This window comes from Geotrypetes seraphini, chromosome 4 (assembly GCF_902459505.1).
Source record: "Geotrypetes seraphini chromosome 4, aGeoSer1.1, whole genome shotgun sequence".
Taxonomy (NCBI): Eukaryota; Metazoa; Chordata; class Amphibia; order Gymnophiona; family Dermophiidae; genus Geotrypetes; species Geotrypetes seraphini.
In genome coordinates this window covers 53888354-53910201 of record NC_047087.1, presented here as the reverse complement: position 1 = coordinate 53910201, position 21848 = coordinate 53888354, and the positions used below count along the sequence as shown (strand labels likewise).

General features: G+C 41.8%; 1 protein-coding gene across 2 annotated transcripts in view; it reads left to right on the top strand.

Moving 5' to 3' along the window:
• Nucleotides 1-21848, top strand: part of BRD7 (bromodomain containing 7) — a 60105-nt gene that overhangs the window by 20547 nt on the left and 17710 nt on the right. For both annotated transcript variants that reach the window (XM_033942111.1, XM_033942113.1), the window contains exons 7-12: nucleotides 240-427; nucleotides 2378-2507; nucleotides 5374-5449; nucleotides 7352-7459; nucleotides 15624-15759; nucleotides 17178-17289. In XM_033942111.1, the coding sequence (XP_033798002.1) occupies nucleotides 240-427; nucleotides 2378-2507; nucleotides 5374-5449; nucleotides 7352-7459; nucleotides 15624-15759; nucleotides 17178-17289 (750 nt within the window). The remainder of the gene's footprint in view (nucleotides 1-239; nucleotides 428-2377; nucleotides 2508-5373; nucleotides 5450-7351; nucleotides 7460-15623; nucleotides 15760-17177; nucleotides 17290-21848) is intronic.

Genomic DNA, 21848 nt, shown 5'->3' with positions numbered 1-21848 from the left:
CGGGATAGAAGAATAGAGCTAATGAGGATATTACCACATAAAGCTCCTGCTATGAAAATTCTTTGATACGGTGAAGTGGTGGGGCTGAGGCTCATAAATTCTTTTGAGAAGAAAATATCCACTTGGAGTAATGAAATATTTAAATTGATTTATGGACTTTGAGCAGAAGATTGCTTTGGGGCTAGTATAACTATATTGAACTTTAAATTGATGACATATTTTTGGTTATTTGTTTCAAGGAAAGAATTCAGAGCCTGAAACAGAGCATAGACTTCATGGCAGACCTGCAGATACCTGGAAAGCAGAAAGACAAGCTGGAGTCACACCTACCAGAGGAAACCAAAGACCACCATGCGAAAGACAAAGAAGATTCCATGGAGATGCAGGATGTTCAAATGTTCAAAACACCCAATAAAGAATACAAAAAGTACAGTAGCTGAGAAGAAATGAAGCTTTTATCCTTAAAATATTATATTGCATCAAAGCAGCTACAAACATAAAATCTATAGTTACAAAACCAGATTATCATAAGATTTAAAAAATTTTAATGTCCTCTTCACTAAGAAATTCAACCCAACAGATCACTCTGTTTATGCTTCCCTTCATCTTACTCCCTAGGAATTAGATGTGTGTTCCCTGTTCTTCTAAACTTTTCATATTCTGTTTCCATCCTAATTTCCTTAGGGAGCTTGTTCCACCATAGAAAACATCCTGTTTCACAACCTAAGCCCTTTACATTTTTTCCAAGAAGGAATTTGTAAGAAAAAGTCATGGGCCTGATCTCAAATCTCTCAATCATGCCTTTTTAATCTACTCGCCAAATACTGTAGCTTGGCTTTTTCTCCCTCACCACCCTAAAGGAGAGCACCAATACTTTGAACTGCACCTATTTGATACCCATTGCTGGTGTAAATGCTGGGGCAATGGCATCTCCCTCAAGATTTTTTACATCTATCATTTTTTTTTGTGACTCACAAGTGTTTTAAAATAATAAAGGTGCAGTTTACCATAGGAAAAGATATTTTAAGGGCAGGGGATCATGATGTGAAGTTGAAAGGAAACTCAGGAAATGCATCACTTTCTTGAAGGAGTAATGAGTACTTGGCAGTGATAGTGAAGGCCAATACTGTTGTAGCATAATAACATAGTAAATGACGGCAGATAAAGACCTGAATGGTCCATCGAGTCTGCCCATTAGTTGTACCCATTAAAAATACATTAAATTAGCTTGTCTCTTCTTTGATATTTCTGGATCATAGACTGTAAAGTCCACCTGGTATTGTCCTAGGTTCCAAATGCTGAAGTTGCCGTCCAAGCTCACTTCAGCCTATCCAACCATCCTGTTTGCAGGATATCTACCATAAAGTCTAGCCAGTAACATCCTCATGTTCCAAGTTAGTGGAGTTCCCATTGATGCTCTTCCCAGCCCAATCCTACACCAAATCATCACATGTGGGACACAGACTGTGCAAGTCTGTCCAGTACCAGCCTTAGTTCTTTAATTTACATTCTTTATTTTCTAATTAGAGATCCTCTATGATTATCCCACGCTTTTTTGAATTCCATCACCATTTTCCTCTCCACCACTTTCCTCAGGAGGGCATTCCAGGCATCTACCACCCTCTCCATGAAAAAGAATTTCCTAACAGCAGATACAGATGAGTTATGAGACCTTGAATAAAAGATCTGGGGAAGCTGGAATGCTGACTCAAGTATAAGAACGTATATGCTCAATCACCTAAAGTAGGAGAGGCCAATAAACCTAAATAACTTGAATAGGGAAAACAATCCTACAGGCAGTCAGTCTTTAGCTGACAGCTGGGATATAGCCAGAACAACCTTGAACACAATGGGCAAATTAGGTACTCTAATTGTTGTCATCTACTGTTTTACTCTGACTAATAATCTGCTTTTCTGGATCTGATCTTCTAAAATTAAACTTTTATCATTTATGCCAGGCTAGAAATTTATTGATGAAATGAAGCAATGAGCAAATCAGAAAGTAGTTCGTTCTTGATCAATAGCATTATATAATACGCATTTGGTGTGGTCAGAACTGCCTTTTGAGTTCTTAGGTAGAAACAGTCTAATTGGTCTATTAAAATTAGCTTTGCAGTAACAAAAGGCTTATATTGACTTTGGTTTCTCGCAGATCATACTTCTGTAGTGAAATGGTGAAAAAATTTCCTCTTAATTGCTTCTGAGACAAGGAAAGAGACAGGAATGGTGGTCCCTGAAAGCAGTTTAATTATACAATCTAAATGAGTAGTTTGAACGGTGTAACATGCTATTCTGATTCAGTGTATACTCCTATTTTTTTCCTCTGATTTTGATAGTGTAACATCTGTTTGGGGGGGATTTTTTTGTTAAATTACAGGAAGGAGAGAGATCTACTTGAAGATAAGTTGAAGATCAGCAGTAACTTGGCAGAGAAGGAACAAGAACTGATTGATCGTATTGTTCGAGAATCAGCAGGGAAATTAACCAGAAGGGTTGTAAACAGCCAGGTAAATAATGCCTGATAATTGTTCAACCAAGAGCATTTGGAATCTCTTGGTTTTAGCAGTCACCACCTGGTCTGTAGTTCACATTGATACAACCTTTTATATTCAGTTTTTGGGTGAATCCACATGACCTTTCCATTTGTACTTTTCATGAAAGTTGTAATTTTATTTATTTATATTCCACATATCCTACAATTCTATGTGGATTACAAATTATTCAGGTACTCAAGCATTTTTCCATATATGTCCCTGTGGGTTCACACTCTTATCTAATGTACCTGGGGCACTGGGGGATTAAGTGACTTGTTCTATCAGCAACTATGCAGGAGAGAAGGTTCAAATCAATAGACCAAAAAAAATACCCACTCTATTCTTTTAAAGTTATTGAAACTCAAATCAAAAAATTGTGCACCAGAATAATTTATATGACAAGGAGAAAAAGCCTCAGATCCCCGTCTCCAGCCAGAACAAATCTTGCTAGGGGACTAGAAAGGGTAAGTACCTCACTGGCTTATAAAAAAAACTCCTTGTTGTTTGAATTATTAGGATATCTTATAATCTTCAGAAAATGTGTTGGGACTTGTTTAAACTTGACTTAAAGAAAACTCTGCAAATATAGTTCCTATCAAGTAATTATTAAAGGCAACAGCTACTGATCTTTAGTGCTGTGTTCTTTAACTGCAAATTAGTAGCAAGTTAATGTATGCAGAGTTGAGCAATTGTAGAAATCTTCCTCCTATATCTCATATATTGTCTCATATATTAAATATTAAAATACCTAGTTATGCTAAGGACAATGTGATTTTATTGGACACCTGGAAAACAATTAAATTTATTGATAAATTAACAGATGTCCCTATAATGAAATCTACTTTGCAGTCCTTATGGTTAAACTCCAAGATTCAAATAGGCGGTGCTGGGATCGCTTGGAAGAACTGGATGCAGGCAGGAATTTAGACATTAGATGATATATCTAATGGAAATCTGCTTGATTTTTCACAACTGTAACAATCATTTGGAATTTTAAAATCTCAACAATATAGGTGGTTGCAGTTGAAGCAGGCTATTCAGTGTGGGTTCCCTGAATGGAAAAATTTTAAAAATTATTTTAGCCTGCAGATCCTTTGCTACCAAACTGATCTAGTAGGACATCAGGCTGCCCAGTGGTAAAAATTGATTTCTGGATTTTTAAACAAAAAAAAGTCTTAGAGACATCTGGAGCATCGAGATAAAACAGTATATTTCTGTGTCTCATTGGCCACGAATTTGGACTTGGAGATTGAAATGTACAGCGTCAGCATCTATAAGGCAAACATGGTTATTTTTGTTGCATAGAATTTTTTGGACCCCGGTTCGATTAAATAAAATAGATAGTTCTAAGTCTAATAGATGCTGGCATTGTCATATTGACATAGGGACTTTGGATCATCTGTTATATTTTTGTCCATTTATATTTATATTTTGGAAGTCAATTTGGGGACAAATAAATTTAGTTTTTGATTCAAATGTTCCACTATCATATGTGGCTATAGTTTGTGGAACGATATTACATGTGAAACCCACTCTAGATAAATATAAGAGTCGACTATTTATGATCATGACATGTATAGCCATTCAATTGATATTGAGTAACTGGAAGAACCATGACAGAATAAGTTATACCTTTTGGTGGGTGAACGTGTGCACCACTTAAAGATATGAAATAATTAATGCAGAGTGTAGGGGATTCAGTGGTGTATTGAATAAAACTTGGAGCCCATTGACTAAATTTGTAAAATTATAATAATGTATATTTATCTTATCTTTCCTTTTGTTCATTCACCTTTACACATCCATGGGGGGTGGGGGGTTAGAGGGAGGGGAATAAATATTGATGGTGGCATTTGGGTAACTTTATTCTTCATTTATACTATACTAGATGATGCCCCGGCGTTGCACGGGTATTTAATTATAGAAATAACACTGTAAATGGATTCAAATAAAGATACTTTATAGTGGTGAATGAAATTATTTTTTTACAGCTTAATAAAAAGTACAATATTCAAATTATAATGTGAAATATTTGACAAAATGAATACAATACAACTAACGCAAAACGTGATTATAAACAACAATTTTAGTTTCACCTCCTGGAGCAAGAACATATAAATTATTGGGTGAACCCAGCCTTGAGCAAGCAACATAGAGTTGTGGGCCGCGAGACCCCCAGAACATATCACCCCAGGTAGTGAGGGATCTGCATACCAAGTTTCGTTCAAATCGGTCAAGCCGTTTTTGAATTACAGTGAGAATGGCAGCTTTTTACATTTTTTCCATTGACATGAATGGGTGAAATCAGATTTTCTGTTTGTAGCTCCGCCCACGTGTGCAGGTGGGCCGCGAGACCCCCAGAACATATCATCCCAGGTAGTGAGGGATCTGCATACCAAGTTTCGTTCAAATCGGTCAAGCCGTTTTTGCGTGATCGCTGCACATACACACATACATACACACATACATACCTCCGATTTTATATATATAGATATTATGTTATGTTATATTATGTTATTGTTATATGTAGGAAAACTGAAAATCTTGAATGATATATATGTTACCTGTACAGATATTAGTGTAATGTATTTATTACCTACTGTTTGTTCAATTGTATGACACTGTTTTAGATTAAAAATCAATAAAGATTAAAAAAAAAAAAAAAGGTATGAATAAAAATAGTCATATTGTACAATGCACATATATTTAGATGCATGGCAATTGAATCATTTTCAAAATAATTTTTTTAACTAAGATTATACTGTGTAACTTTCAAAATAGCCATGTAAAGTTACATTTTAATTATGTAATAGAATTGTTATTAAATGTTTGATTTTAGTTGGAGTTTCAAAGACGAAAACCTGATGGAACCACAACCCTAGCACTTCTTACTCCAGTGGAGATGGCTGCAGGAGGTCTGTATTGTCACTTCATGCATGTTGACCAAATTAAATAAGTGTTAACAGTTCATTCTTGTTATCCTCATGTTTGCAGTGTGTGAATTTGCATATCCACTGTGTTCGTGTATTTGTCAGAGCCCCTCCCCCCCCAAGAATAGGCAGCGTTCCCCCTCCTACTCCAAACAGACACCACCAACCCTCTTCCCGGACCTAGAGGATGGACCCTAGGCCTACCTTGTTTCCCTGGTGGTCTAGCGGTGTGTTTGGGCAGGAGCAATTTCCACTCACTTCTTTCGGTGATGATAATAACTTCCGAGACTTATAGCAACTATCTCCTAATGGAGCTTCCCTGATTTATACCATTAGTGGAATTATTGAATTTCTTTCTTATATATTCAGTGTCTAGTTATAAATTTTTATCTAGTCATGGGCTACCCTGAAACTTAAAATTTCATTCACATTGCTTTTAGTCTCAAGTTAGCCAAGTTAACATGTGACTCTCTTCTTGGAATTAAATCCAGTTTGAAGAGTAGTTTGGTGGTACTAAGAGGATGACATGAGGGCTTCAGTATGATACAGTTGATAGCAGATGGGTAAAGAATGTAAAATTGGATGGATTCCTTTGGACTACTAAGAGAGCAAGATTTGAAGGTAACAGTTAACAGTGTAATATAAGGATAGAGAACATGTTGGTTGTGGGTTTGTTTTGTTTTTTTCAGAACTGATTAGCTGCCAAAAAGTGATTCCAGTCCAAGACTAAGAATGTTATAATGCCCCTGTATCGCTCCATGATGCGACCTCATCTGGAGTGTTGTGTTCAATTCTGGTCTTCTTATCTCAACAAAGATATAGCGGCGCTAGAAAAGGTTCAAAGAAGAACGACCAAGATGGTAAAGGGGTTAGAACTCCTCATATAAGGAAAGACTGAAAAGGTTAGGGCTCTTCAGTTTGGAACAGAGACGACTGAGGGGAGGTATGATTGAAGTCTACAAAATCCTGAGTGGAGTAGAACGGGTACAAGTGGATTGATTTTTCACTCCGTCAAAAATTACAAAGACTAGGGGACACTCAGTGAAGTTGTTTATTTATTTCTAGACCGCCTATGACTAAGCAGTCAACAAATAAAACATTCACAATGGTTCAGAGATAGTACAATTATAACATACTTTCAGTTACAGTACAATCACTAATAGCATAAACGATAATGTCAAAAACTGGAGGAAATTATATGTTGTCAATCTTCACTAAGTGTAATACAATGATCACAATTCAGATTTCGTATTAAACATATCCACTAACAGAGTTTCAGAGAAAAGCCTACACATAGAGTTACAAGGAAATACTTTTTAGATGCCAACTTCTTCCATCCCTTCAATGTTAACTAGGGAGTCCAGACTGAGAAAATGCTGCCTGCTTGTCCTGGGATAAAGCACAGTTACTTACCTGTAACAGGTGTTATCCAGGGACAACAGGCAGATATTCTCACAATCTTCCCACTTCCCTTAATTGACATCTTAACTTTTTTACTGAACTGATGGTCCCGTGAGCCAACATAGGGTGGGTAGGCACCAGCACATGGCGCAATACTAGTAGTCTCAATACTTTTAAAGAAATTTAAAGTGACAGTACCGGTACACTTTTGCACTTTCCGTATCAGGGCTCTGTGGATGACATCACCCCATTTCTGATAATACGTGCCCACTGTCCCTGGATAACACCTGTTACAGGTAAGTATTTTAATTCATATCTCTTTAATATTTCATATACTGGAATCCAATTCTTTGTAATCACCGGAAGATAGGGATTTTGCAGGAAACATAGTGCAGAATTTGAACTTGCTTCAAAACTTGTGTTTCAGATTCAATAAGCTTTTAATTTTACCGTTTTTTGTTGTTCCCTTCATGTGTTGTGTTACAGAGTCAGGTCTTTGCCCTTTGAAGTTGGGTGCAGCTGCTGGAAGGCTTCAGTCAGGGGTAAATACATTACAAGGCTTCAAAGAAGACAAAAGGAACAAAGTTACCCCGGGTGAGTGATAGAATCATATTCCCTAGTGCTCTCTCATGCTGTTAGGGCTCCTTTTACAAAGGTGCGCTGGCGTTTTTAGCGCACGCACCGGATTAGCGTGCGCTACCCGAAAAACTACTGCCTGCTCAAGAGGAGGCAGTAGCGGCTAGCGCACGCTATTCCGTGTGTTAAGACTCTAACGCACCTTTGTAAAAGGGCCCCTTTGTTTCAGAATTTTATTTTTTTTTTCAATTCTTTATTCATTTTTCATCTTCCATCAAGTACACAATATTACATCAATTGAATCATACACATCACTTGAAATTCTTTCTATTATCATCTTAAATATATAAATTATCTCCCTCCCCACCCACCCTTTTCACAGATGATATAATCAAAAATTAACATACATGTGCTATATTCATAGATATTGATTAAATCTGTATTATAACTATATACCACCCCCCTTCCCTAATTATAATTATACTTTCAGTGGCGCCTAATCATTACAATAAGTTGTCAATGGCCCCCAAATCTTCTTAAAGTTATTATAATTCTCCCTTTTGTATAGCAATTGTTCTTTCCATTTTGTATATATGGCATAACGAATTCCACCAGAAGGTGTAATTAAGTCTTGTGTAATTTTTCCAATTTCTGGTGATATGTTGAATGGCAACTCCTGTCATTATTAATAAAAGTTTATTATTATTTGATGAAATTTGACTTTTTATTCTCATTGATGTCCCAAATAGGATTGTATCATATGATAGAGCTACATGGTTTTCTAATAAAGAATTAATTTGTGACCAATTGATTTCCAAAAGGCCATGATACAGGGATAAAAGTATAATAAATGATCTAAAGTCCCTGCTTCCAGATTACAATGCCAGCATCTATTAAACTTAGAGCTATCCAATTTTTATAATCTAACTTGGGTCCAAAATGCTCTATGTAACAAAAAGAACCAGGTTTGCCTCAAAGATGCAGACACTGTACATCTCATTCTCCAAGACCAAATTTGTGGTCATTGAGATGCAGAAATTTGATGCTTAATCTCAATGCTCCAAATGTCTCTAAGACCAGTCTTTGTTTTTTTATTCATAAATCCAGATATCAATTTATACCACTGAGTGGCCTGGTGTCCCAAGAAATCCGCTTGAAAGCATAAGAATTCCAGACTATACTGAATGTTAAGATTTTTCCATTGAATACAAAGTAGTGCATGCAGATAGATCTCATGCATATTCTTGGGGAAATCCTGAAAACCCAATTGGATTCCGGAGTTGCCCATGTCTGGTCTAGACACTAGATCTCAGACACTGAGCTCTGTCTCATGAGGCCTTCAACAGTATTTTACAGTGCTGGGGGTGACCTATATTCAATTACATGGCAACAGCCAGCAACAAGAAGGCTGCTTGGTTTTTCAGTTGAAGATATGAGCCAGGAAATGATGACCTGGATGCTCTGTTTCAACCCTGGCCTTAAGCAGAGCTTCTGTGTATGTGTTTCCCTCGTGGCCAATGATAAGAAGAGTCCTTCGAAGGATAAGGACCCACAAGGGGCGAGCAATTCTTATTGCTCCGGACTGGCCGAGACAACCGTGGTATGCAGATATGGTGTCTCTACAGAGGGGCAGTCTTCCCTGTCAATCGGGACTTCTTTCGCAAAGCTCAACTGCCCTGGAGGATCCAGACTGCTTTGGTCTTCTAGCTTGGCTTTTGAGTGTGAAGCCTTCATGCACAAAGGCTGTTCGGACTTGGTGATAACCACCCTGCTAAGATCTAAGAAGCAGTCCACTTTGGCAGCCTACACAAAGGCTTGGAAGTGTTTCCTGAGCTGGTGTAGTCAGAGACCTACAGATTTGACTAAGGCTTCAAATGCCATGGTCTTAGCCTTTCTTCAGGAAGAGCTCAATAAAGGCCTTGCAAGGGCGACTCAAGGTACAGATAGTTGGTCTTTTCTACTTTAGAGGGCAAACCAAGTAGCAAACCTAGGTTCTCATCTAGATGTGTCCAGATTTTTTTTTTTTTTAATTTCTTTATTCATTTTTAAACTTACATCAAGTGTACAGTAAATATCAACCAAATATAATACATCACTTGAAAAATTTTCAATATCATACACCAAGAAGATTTAACCCCCACCCCCCTCCCAAATTCATAGACAACTAATATATACCACATGAAAATAATATCTTACGACAATCATCCATATATTCTTAATGGAAAAACAAGAAATCCCCCCCCCCCCCCAAATCCACATGTGTATTAAGATTGGGAAAAGTGTAACTTATTCATTACTAAATTTAATAAAGGTCCCCACACATCCTTAAATTTATTATAATAACCTTTTTGAACAGCCCATGCTCTTTCCATTTTATACACATGACAAACTGATGTCCAGATTTTTAAAAGGAGCATTGCATCTTCGCCCCTCTGTACACCAGCCCTTTCCGTCTTAATCTCATCCTGCGGTCACTAATTCGGGCTCCATATGAACCTTGGAGGAGGCCTCGTTTATGGACTTAACAGTCAAGACTGTATTTTTAGTAGCCATAACTTCTGCCAAAAGGGTATCAGAATTGCAGGCTCTGTCCTGAAGGGAACCCTTCCTCAAGATTTTAGGGACCTTCCTTCTAACCAAAGATAGTTTCCATTTTTCACGTAAACCAGGAAGTTCATCTCACAGCCTTTGTGCCCTCCAGGGTAAAGAAGGAAGGCAAGATTCTGAAATGTCTGGATGTCCAAAGAGGAGTTCTTCATTATTTGGAGATGACGAACGAGTTTCGCATGTTGGATCATCTCTTCGTGCTCCTGGGTGCAGCACGACGGGGATGGTCAAAATAAATGGTGACCATTTCAAGATGGATTCAACTGGCAATTTCTTTGGCCTATATTGGGAGTGGAAAACAGTCTCCCATGGGAGTAAAGGTACACTCCACCAGTGGGTGGAGGCTAAAGTCTCTTCACCTTTTTACAGAGTTGGATGTAGCAGCCAGAAGAGATGCAGAGTTTGGTTGTGGTGCTGGCAATAGGCTCATTTGTCCCTCCCTAGGCTCTGGGGACTACTTTGGTACGTACTTTTGGTCAAGACTGATATTCCTGTTGCACTACAATGGAAGATTAGGTTCTTACCTTGCTAATCTTTTTTGTAAACAGGAATATCAATCTTGATGCCCGCTCTGTCAGTTCGTTAGCCTGCTTTCTGTCTCAGACATGTCTGGAAGGTCAGACGTCTTGTTTACTTCCACTGGACTGTAGGATCAGGTAGGAAAATAAATTTTATTGCAGTAGTGTCGAATTTGCAAACTTTTGAATTGTTGATGCATGTTGCACACAGGTTTCATTTCACCTCGTTAGGCATTGTAAAATGTTACAATTAATGCTGGTTTTTGTTAAGCAGAACAGACTTGTGTTGTCTCGGGGAGAATCCCCATGTTCCCTCTTTCTTTGTACACACTCTAGGGATAACTAACTGCTTTGATACAGACTGAGAAAATCCAGCACAACCTAGAGTGAGAGGGTGATGAGCAGAAAGATATGTAAATTAGGCGCTCTACAAACTTCGCAGTAAAGAAGGGGAAATATCCATTGGTCAAAACTGATATTTCTGTTTACAAGAAAGAAGATTAGCAAGGAAAGAGCCTAATCTTCCAATACATGTAATATATAAAGTTGGTGTGGATTTGGTCTCATAGAGATTTCTCCTTGAAATACTTTTTCACAAATAGTCCATCAATTGAGAATTGTTCCCAAGGGAAATATTAGAAAAATCTCATCATTTTTTGATTTCTCACATAGTGTTTCTGCCACTACGGAGGAATGTGATGCCTGGACCTTGTTAAAATCTGAAGATGGTTGAACCTTATTTCATATTCAGATGTTTAGAAACAGGCTAAATAGAAAGAGTTCTGACCATATATGGAGTTGTTGGTCCTTAAGCATGCCATGAACGGGTATAACTACTGTTGTCTGATTTCTGCAGGTGATTTCTGCGTAGAAGAGATCTGCATATTGTAAAAGACCAAAAACATTTAATTTGGGTTTCAATTCTTGGTGAAGGGAAAAAGGAATGTCTTTAGCCATTGTATTGGCAAACCTTGGATGTGAAGTATCCTGATATGGAGATTCATGCCACAGTGGTGGAATAGTAGGGTTAAATGGAATTCCTGTAAATCTTCCCCACATTCCATAAAGGATAGTTGTGTATCGAAAAGATCTAGGAGAACCTCCATAAAGGGTGCACATCTCAAGCAATTGGTATTGGAGCCCACCAGGGACCAGGCGTTACTAGACCTAGTTCTCACCAATGGAGATAGCGTCACGGAAGTCTCAGTAGGAGACACACTAGCCTCCAGCGACCATAATATGGTATGGCTCAACCTCAAGAAAGGTTTCCCTAAGACAAACACAGCAACAAGGGTTCTCAACTTTAGAGGCACAGACTTCAACCGCATGGGAGATTTTGTCCATCAGGAGCTACATAAACAAGCAAAATCTGACAATGTGGAGGACATGTGGACGTCTCTGAAGTCCATACTACACGAAGCAACAGACCGATACATAAAGACAGTAAGTAAACGCAGGAGAAACAAAAGACCCCAATGGTTCAGTAAAGAAATTTCAGACCTAGTTAAACAGAAAAAAGACGCATTTATCACCTACAAACATTTAGGCAGAGAGGGGGCAAAAGAGGACTATCTAGACAGATCTAAAGCTGTCAAAACAGCAGTCAGAGAGGCCAAACTCCGAATGGAGGAAGAGCTAGCACGGAAAATTAAGAAAGGGGATAAATCTTTCTTCAGCTATATTAGCGACAGGAAAAGAAATAAAGATGGGATAGTACGCCTGAAGAAATCGGACGGTAACTTTGCGGAATCAGATTCTGAGAAGGCAGAACTACTAAACCAATACTTCTGTTCAGTATTCACCCGCGAAATGCCGGGAGCTGGTCCACAGCTGCAGACGGGAGATAACCAGAAAGACCCGTTTCAAGATTTCGAATTTACGCCCAGTAGCGTCTACGATGAACTATCAAGACTCAAAGTAAACAAGGCCATGGGACCGGATAACCTACATCCCAGAATGCTCAGGGAGTTAAGGGAAGTCCTGGCTGAACCATTATCTGTTCTTTTCAATCTTTCCCTAAGCACAGGAAGAGTCCCCTTGGACTGGAAAACCGCTAACGTAATCCCACTCCACAAGAAGGGCTGCAGGACAGAGACAGCAAACTACAGACCAGTGAGTCTCACGTCTATAGTGTGTAAACTCATGGAAACACTGATCAAACAGAATATTGACACAATCCTAGACAAAAAAAAACTGCGTGATCCACACCAACACGGGTTCACCCAGGGAAGATCTTGCCAATCTAATCTGATTAGCTTTTTTGACTGGGTTACTAGACAACTGGACGCCGGAGAGTCACTGGACGTGGTATATTTGGACTTCAGTAAAGCATTTGATAGCGTCCATCATCGAAGATTACTGAACAAGCTGAAATCGATAGGATTAGGAGACACTCTAACTACATGGGTTGGGGATTGGCTGAGCAGTAGACTTCAGAAGGTGGTGGTGAACGGTACCCCATCCGAAGCATCGGACGTGATCAGTGGAGTGCCGCAGGGCTCGGTCCTGGGCCCGATTCTATTCAACTTATTCATAAGAGATATGACGCAGGGACTTAGAGGAAGGGTATCACTGTTTGCCGACGACGCCAAACTTTGCAACATAGTAGGCAGAAGCTTATTACCTGATGATATGACACACGACCTACTGCTTCTGGAACAATGGTCGACTACATGGCAGCTAGGCTTCAATGCTAAAAAATGCAAGATAATGCACCTGGGTAAGAGAAACCCGCGCAGAACTTATGTACTAAATGGTGAGACCTTGGTTAGGACCACGGCGGAACGCGATCTAGGAGTGATCATTAGGACATGAAGGTTGCCAATCAAGTGGAGAAGGCTACCTCCAGGGCAAGACAAATGATGGGATGTATCCGCAGAGGTTTTGTCAGCAGGAGACCTGAAGTTATGATGCCGTTGTACAGAGCCATGGTGAGGCCTCACTTGGAGTACTGTGTTCAGTTTTGGAGACCACACTACCGAAAGGACGTGCTGAGGATCGAGTCAGTGCAGCGAATGGTCACCAGGATGGTCTTGGGGCTCAGGGATCTCACGTATGAAGAAAGACTAAAGAAATTGCGGCTGTACTCACTTGAGGAAAGAAGAGAACAGGGAGATATGATTGAAATGTATAAGTACATCACGGGGCGCATCGAGTCAGAAGAGGATATCTTCTGGCTCATGGGACCCTCGACCACAAGAGGGCATCCACTGAAAGTCAGGGGAGGGAAGTTTCATGGCGACTCCAGGAAGTACTTCTTCACCGAAAGAGTGGTGGATCATTGGAACAGACTCCCACTCCAGGTGATAGAGGCCAGCAGCGTGACGGATTTTAAGAGAAAATGGGATACTCACGTGGGATCTTTAAGGGAGTAAACTCAGGGGGGAGGGATACTTGGAATGGGCAGACTTGGTGGGCTATAGCCCTTTTCTGCCGCTTTTTTCTATGTATCTAACCTCAGCATTAGACAAAAGTGAATTTAGAAAGAATGGAGAAAGCAAATTTGCTGGCTTATGTTCCAAATCTGAAGAAAACAGGAGATGATAGAATCTGAATAGATTGCTCTTCACACAGGAGTAAAACCAGAGGAGTAGGATAGCTGTTTAGGTCACATCAGAGAAGGAATATCAGATGTTTTTTTGAAATATCCCCATCACAGAGTATAAGCATATTTTGAAGAAAAGAGAATGCTTAGGCAGCCGGGAAGATGTAGATAAGAAAGATGTTCACTTCAGTGTATTTTGCATAGGCTGTTAACACAGAAGAATGCACAGTAGTAGAGCACTGAGCAAACCTTTGGTAGTGTCTGGTGGTTCAAGAGATACTGGTGTTGTGCTGATGTTTCCATTTAGGGAGCGCAAGTGCAAACGTCTCCTTTTATTGGTTGGAAAATCTACCCTGGTCTTTTGCTTTTACTCCTTTTATTGGTTGGAGAAGCTGTCCTGGTCTTTTGCTTTTGCTTCATCAGGATTTTGACTGAGTTTGTGCCTGCCTCTGCTCGGGCATCTACAGGTACTCTTCAAGAGACTTCATTATGAGCTTGGATAACTCAAGAGCATCTGCACTCTTAGGGTCATTGTACCTAAAGGTTGATGGTGCTTCCATGAAGATTCTCAACAGTGATTTCTGCGTAGAAGAGATCTTTTTATGTGAGATTTTTCTAGAAGCTTCTCAGCATCTAAATGTTCTCTTAGGCGATTCTGACTGTTTATGCTCTTGATGACATTTGAGCACAGTATTTATAGTCCTAATCATGTCCAAGATACAAGAGACATTTAGTATGAATGTCAAAATTCTGGATCTTTCTACCACATTTTTAGCATGGATGAAATACTGATTTTGACAGCATAGTTTCTTGTTCTTGTAAGGATTAATGTAAGGCAAACACTATGAAAACAGCATTGAAAAGAAACGAACACAGCAGTACTTTTTGTATCCATTCATCTGAGTGAAAAAAAAAATAAATGAGTACCTCTGTGTGGGAAAAGCCTTGTATGCTTAGTTCTGAGCTCTGGGAAAGTAGTTCTGTACCACCACTGTCAAATATCACTCACTTCTGTACCAAACTGAATCCTGCTTTTGTCAGCAGAAAATAAATTGTGACTTTGAAAATATAGACAGAGCATATTTAGTGTAATTTTATAACTTTTCAGATGGAAAAAAAGTACACACAGACAGCCTTCAGCAGATTTTCAAAATGAAAGTATGTCAGTACTGCTTTTAAAATTATGGCCACCTATTCTTTAGTGGGCACAAAACTTTACATACATATGGCCCAAAGTATTAATATATGCATAAATGGAAACCTCTCCCCCCAGGACCCCTGTTCTCAAGAATTGCTTCTGGATTAAACCACATATACAGGCAGTGCATGCATAAGTTTATCTATAGGTTGAGCATTATATCGGTCTCTCTTACCCATGGAAACACTTTTGAAAGTTACCTTTTCAGTGTTTTCTACATCTCTTCAGATATGTGCAACAAGAATAATAATCAGCTTGATTACTATTTATCATTATAGTTTCAATTCTGGTGATGATTGTGTTCTTTCTTAACAGTGGTGTATATGAATTATGGACCATTTAGTTCCTATGCTCCAGTCTATGACTCTACTTTTGCAAACATCAGCAAAGATGATTCTGATTTGATCTATTCTACCTATGGGGAGGATTCGAACCCTCAAGGGTATTCCAGGTAATGCACATCTATATAATAAAATGCTAGCCCGCGCATGCGCACTCACGACAACCGTGTTCCCTGATCCCTTTTCTGTCGGGATGTGGTCGCACGAGTGCGCATGCGCGCGTATTACCTCACAAGGGTTTTGATTTCCTTTCGGAATGATTTAAAGTCGATAGTTGTTGACAGCAAATTGGAGATAAAGGGGTCCAGTTTCGCTGCTGGCGTTGCTAGGAGGCCGTCATACATCTTCTTTCGCTGAGTTCCCTTGAGTGGGGGATAGGCGAATAGGTTCTTGGTTCTTCTTGTTCTGGATGAGCAGTTGTATAAGACTTCAGTGGGTTATTGTCAGTATCATTCTGAAAAAAATATCTGAAATCTAAGACCTGTAAACCATGTGTACCCAAAGGCAAGAAAACTTCATAGATTACCTCCTCAAGGTAGGATGGGATGGATTCATGCCTCATTTGTGGTGGATGGCTGTCAGTCTGCAAGGAGGGCAAGGTTTGCCCGGATCCCCAGGAAGGGTCTTCAAGTGCCTTCTGCCCCGACTCCCACGAAAATGGCATTGGGGGACCCTGGGGAGTGCACTGGTGTCATTTTGGCAAAACGCAAGCGTGTCTTTGGCAATATCACTCGCAAATCCTCCAAACAGTCCGAAACTGATGTTCAGAGCTCAGCTCCCACCACAGAGGATGGTTTTTCCCCAGATTTGTGGTTGTGCTTTTATCAGATGTACTTAATTAAAACTTTCTGCCTATTTCCCTTTCGCCGGCCTCTGTGGATCCCTGCTCCTGTGAACCAGGGTCTTTCTTCTTGCCTTCCTGCAGAGGTACCGGTGAGTAAGACGGATGTGTCCACAGTTGTGCCAGACACTTTTTCCATCCCTCTGCAAAACTGGTGAATCTCCAGGATCCAGACCTATGAAGAGCCTGTGTTTTCAAACCTGCACATCTTGCTGATTTTATTTCTGACGTTCTGCAGGAATTGAAACTGCAGATAGAACAGCCTCATGAGTGACCAGAGGCCACATTCTGCCTCTTTTCCTGATCATCCTGACCTTGTTCGGATTCTGTCAGATGTCTTGGAGACTCTTGATATGTTTAATGAAACTTTGAGACTGCAACAGCACAAAGTTCCACACATGTGCAACAAAGACTCCACTAGGTCCTAAATGTAGTGTTCTGTGACCCTTTGGTGAACTGTTTTCCAAGAACCTGTTACAAATAAGCAACTTCTTCACTTCATGTAAGTGAGCTAGAAATTTAAAGAGTTGGCATCAATACCACTACATCTCAGTTGGGAAAAAGTCTAGGAACTGCATGTAGTCAGTTGAAAAAAAAATCTAGTCTTACAACTTTGTATAATCTTATCAGTGTATGTTTGTCTCTTCAAACAGATTCTAATTGTTATTTTGAATCTTTCTTCTTTAGTATACAGAGGTTTTTGGCAAAGTCTCAGGACTACCCATATGGACTAGCTGATAGTTTGCTGGATGCTTTAACCAATGGCAACCACTCAAGAACCCTACAAGAGCTTGAGCCGGTAAGATGTGATTTTATCATTAGGAAAGTAATGGCATCTCCCTTTGCTCTCCTTTATCCAAGTGATTGACTGTCAATAAAGAACATGAAGTTACTGGAATACTGATTCTGGTCCTGTTACTGTAGTGTAATAGTAAGCCTTTGAGCAAAGCCTAAATGATCTCTTAAAACTCAACAATAGCCATTTCTGTATTGCTTGATAGACCGGTATAGTTCCTTACGGATGGGTATTATACCTCACTGCTACCAGAAGGTGGAGACTGAGATCAAACTTGTATATCAGTACAGCTTTCCCTCTACTGATCCAGTCTTCCTCAGTCTCCAGTAGCAGAGTGGTAGGCTAATTTCGGCTCCCCTTTTAGCACTGTTAGATTTTTGTGTTTGGACTCCTGGTTCCCCTTTTTGTGACGGATAGAGCTTGGACGGGTCCTGTTTGGGGATCCTTCCAACTCGGGGGTGTTAAACCCGGCGGGTCTAGTTTTGGGTCCCTCTCCCTACCTTCCTCCACCTCCCCATATTTTTGTAGAGGTGCCTCAGCAGGCGGCCTGGCCCCCTGGTTGGTCAGCCCTCCAGCTTGAGAGCTGTGGAGTCTGTTCTGATTGAAAAAGAAAAAAAAAATCCTGAGGTGTGCCGGTCTACAGGGCTCATTTCCCTGTAAAACTGCCTGTTTATTTTGTGGGGTTTTTTTTTTTCAACTAACCAGCACTTTTTATTTCAACTAGGACGTTTTCCGGCACAATGAGCACTTTTAAAGAGCAAAAGTGCTCATTGTGATACATACGCGAGGTACTCACAGCCGCCCTGTGCAAGCAGGGTGCAGGCCGGAGCACTGGGGCAGCCTTGTCGGCAGCGGTTGCCGGCGGCCAGGGCGCCCTGCTGATGGTGCCTCACGAGTCGGCTTCGGATCGCAGGGAAGCACAGCTTTCCCTGACACCCACGCGGAGGATTCCCCAGCCACCGCCGGTCCAGGAGAAAGGATGCCCTTACCGCTGGTCCAGCTGGGGATTCCCTTTTCGCGTCGATCAGTTCCTCAGCGTCAGGAAATTCCCAGGCTTTTCAGACGTGGTAGGCCGCAGGAACTCCAATTTTGGTGGTTTTGGTCCATTTTCAGCGGGAACCTCCTCCTTCCTCTCAGTTACCTCAGGGGATCTTCCTCCTGTTCTGGTAATACAGGGGCAAGGTATGACAGGGTCCCCTGCTGGGGCAGGGAATCCCTTGGGGCAACCGGGGGTATTTCCCCCTGAATTTTTGTTAGCATTTTGAAAATCTTATGTGCTGGCAGCAGGAGGTTCTGTGTCCACTCGTGGAGGGGGGGGGAGGTTACCCTTGGCATCTTCCCCGGTGTGGCCCCACACAGCAGCGGTTTTGCCCCCCTCTACTCCTCTCTCATCCAAACACCCGAGGGTCTCTTGGAATGAGGATTTTTACCCAGAGGAACAAGATGTTATTGATGAGGACCTGGACCCTTTGGGGGTCAGATTCTGCCCACGAGGGGTTCAAGCACCCCCCAGCTGGCAAAGATGCGTCTGTGGTGTGCATTTTTCAGCAGGACGAGCTCCATGTTAATTCTGCATCTCTCCTCGGTTTTGCACTTTGAGGACACCTTGTCGGAGCCCCTGCGTACGGTGGACCCCTTGCTTCAGAGGATCTGCTCTGCTTCCCGCTCTTTTCCTATGCTTCAGGATATTCGGGATCTTATTCTCGCACAGTGGCAGGTGCCAGAAGCCCCTTTTCATTTTACGCACTCTATGGCCAGCCTGTATTCCTATGGGGATAGGGACACTTTGAAGTCACCCGTAGTGGACACGGTGGTCTCGTCCATTTCTAAGAGGCATACCGTGCCTGTTGAGGGTGGTGTGACCTTGAAGGACCCGGAGGAGCGTAAGTTGGAGTCCCTCCTTAAACAGAGTTTTGATGTGACATCTCTGTCGGTCCAGATGGTGTTGTATGGCAGGCTAGTGGCTGTAAAGAGTTAATTGAACCTTGCTAAACTACTTGCAAAACTTGATTTGGGTGGTGCTTATCTCTCAGATGCCATATATGACCTTTTGCGAGCTTCTGTCAAGTCTTTGGCCTTGTGGCTGTACCTTGTGGCTTTGCGCTTGGTCAGCGGATTCAGCGTCCAAGGCTAGGTTGACAAAGTTTCCTTTTAAAGGATCTTTCTTGTTCGTTGTAGACCTGGACAGGTTGGTTCAGACTCTCACTGATTCCACAGTGCCTCATTTGCCTGAGGATAGGCCTAGGCCGCTTGCTCAAGGTGGTGCTGCTCGTGGGCGTGATTTCCACTGCTTCTGCTCTGGTAGAGGGGTTGCCTCTTTTCCATCTTCTGGGTTCTCTAGAGGCAGATTCTTCCAGCGCATGCAGTCCTTTCGTGGGGCCCGCCGGTGTGCAGGTAGCGCCCTTGACGGATCCCCTGCCGCCCATCCTGCCCTATGACTCCTTGCCGGCGTACGTCTTGGTTCTGATGGGTGCACGGCTGCAAGAATTTTATCCAAAGTGGGCAGACATCATGTCCGATCAGTGGGTTCTGGAAGTGATTTGGGATGGCTATGCTCTGGAGTTTGCCCAGTCCTTGCCAGACCGTTTTATAGCTTCTCCCTCGCAGGTGGCGTGGCAACAGCAGGCTTTTCACCAGACCCTTCAAAGATTGTTAGATCTCCACGCAGTGATTCCAGTTCCCCTGCGGGCAGGCAGGGGGCAGGGAGAGAGACAGAAAGAAAGACAGACAGGAGAGAGAGACAGAAAAAAGAAAGAAAGACAGACGGAGAGTGAGACAGAAAAAAGAAAGAAAGACAGATGGGGAGAGACAAAGAAAGAAAGACAGACAGACGGGGAGAGAAACAGAAAGAAAGACAGACGGGGAGAGAGACAAAAAGAAAGAAAGAAAGACAGACAGACGGGGGCAGGGTGAGAGACAGAAAGACAGACATACAGAAAGATACTTGGAAGACGTTAGAAACATAGAAACATAGAAAGATGACGGCAGAAAAGGGCCAAGGCCCATCAAGTCTGCCCACTCTATAGACCCTCCCCTTAATATTATACAATGTTTTACCCTGACCCACTTAGGGATCCCACATGGGCATCCCATTTATTCTTAAAATCTGGCACGCTGCTGGCCTCGATTACCTGTACTGGAAGCTTGTTCCATTGATCAATCACTCGCTCCGTGAAGAAATACTTCCTGGTGTCGCTGTGAAATTTTCCGCCCTTGAGTTTGAGCGGGTGCCCCCTTGTGGTTGAGGGGCCTCTGAGAAGGAAAATGTTATCTTCCACTTCTATACGTCCGGTGACATATTTAAACGTCTCAATCATGTCTCCCCTCTCCCTGCGTTCCTCGAGAGTGTAGAGCTGCAAATTGTTTAGTCTTGCTTCGTACGAGAGACCTTTAAGCCCTGAGACCATTCTGGTGGCCATCCTTTGGACCGACTCGACCCTCTGCATGTCTTTGCGATAATGTGGCCTCCAGAATTGCACGCAGTATTCCAGATGAGGTCTCACCATGGTCCTGTATAATGGCATTATGACTGCAGGCTTTCTGCTGACGAAACTTCTACGGATGCAACCCAGCATCTGTCTTGCCCTTGAGGAAGCCTTCTCCACCTGATTGGCAGATTTCATGTCTGCGCTAATGATTACTCCTAAATCTCGTTCTGCTGAAGTCCTGGTCAAGGTCTCCCCGTTCAAGGTATAAGTTCTACATGGGTTTCTGCTACCCAGGTGCATGACCTTACACTTTCCAGCATTGAAGCCCAGCTGCCAGGTTGAGGACCAGCATTCCAATGTACGCAGGTCCTGTGCCATAATATCTTGTAGATTGTCCTCGCTTACCATATTACATAGTTTGGCGTCGTCGGCGAATAATGTTACCTTACCTTGAAGCCCTTGAGTCAGATCTCCTATGAATATGTTGAAGAGGAGTGGACCCAAGACCGAGCCCTGCGGCACCCCGCTGGTCACCTCCGATGTCTCAGAGAAAGTACCGTTAACCATCACCCTCTGAAGTCTGCCACTCAGCCAATCATTGACCCATGCCGTCAGAGTCTCTCCTAACCCCATCGATTTCATCTTGTTTAACAGTCTGCGGTGTGGGACGCTGTCAAAAGCTTTACTGAAGTCCAGGTACACTATGTCTAGTGAATCTCCTTCGTCCAGTCTTTTTGTTACCCAGTCAAAGAAGCTGATGAGGTTTGATTGGCAGGACCTACCCTTGGTGAATCCATGTTGATTGGGGTCCCGTAGATTCCCTTCGTCCAAGACCGTGTCCAATTGGCGTTTGATCAGTGTTTCCATGAGTTTGCATACTATCGATGTCAGACTCACCGGTCTGTAATTTGCAGCCTCTGTCCTGCAACCCTTTTTGTGTAGAGGAACGACGTTAGCTGTTTTCCAGTCCAAGGGGACTGTCCCTGTACTCAGTGAGAGATTGAAGAGAACGGCTAACGGTTCTGCCAGGACATCACCTAACTCCCTGAGCACTCTGGGGTGCAGATTGTCCGGTCCCATGGCTTTGTCCACCTTGAGTTTTGTTAGCTCAAAGTAAACCCCGCTGGGTGTGAA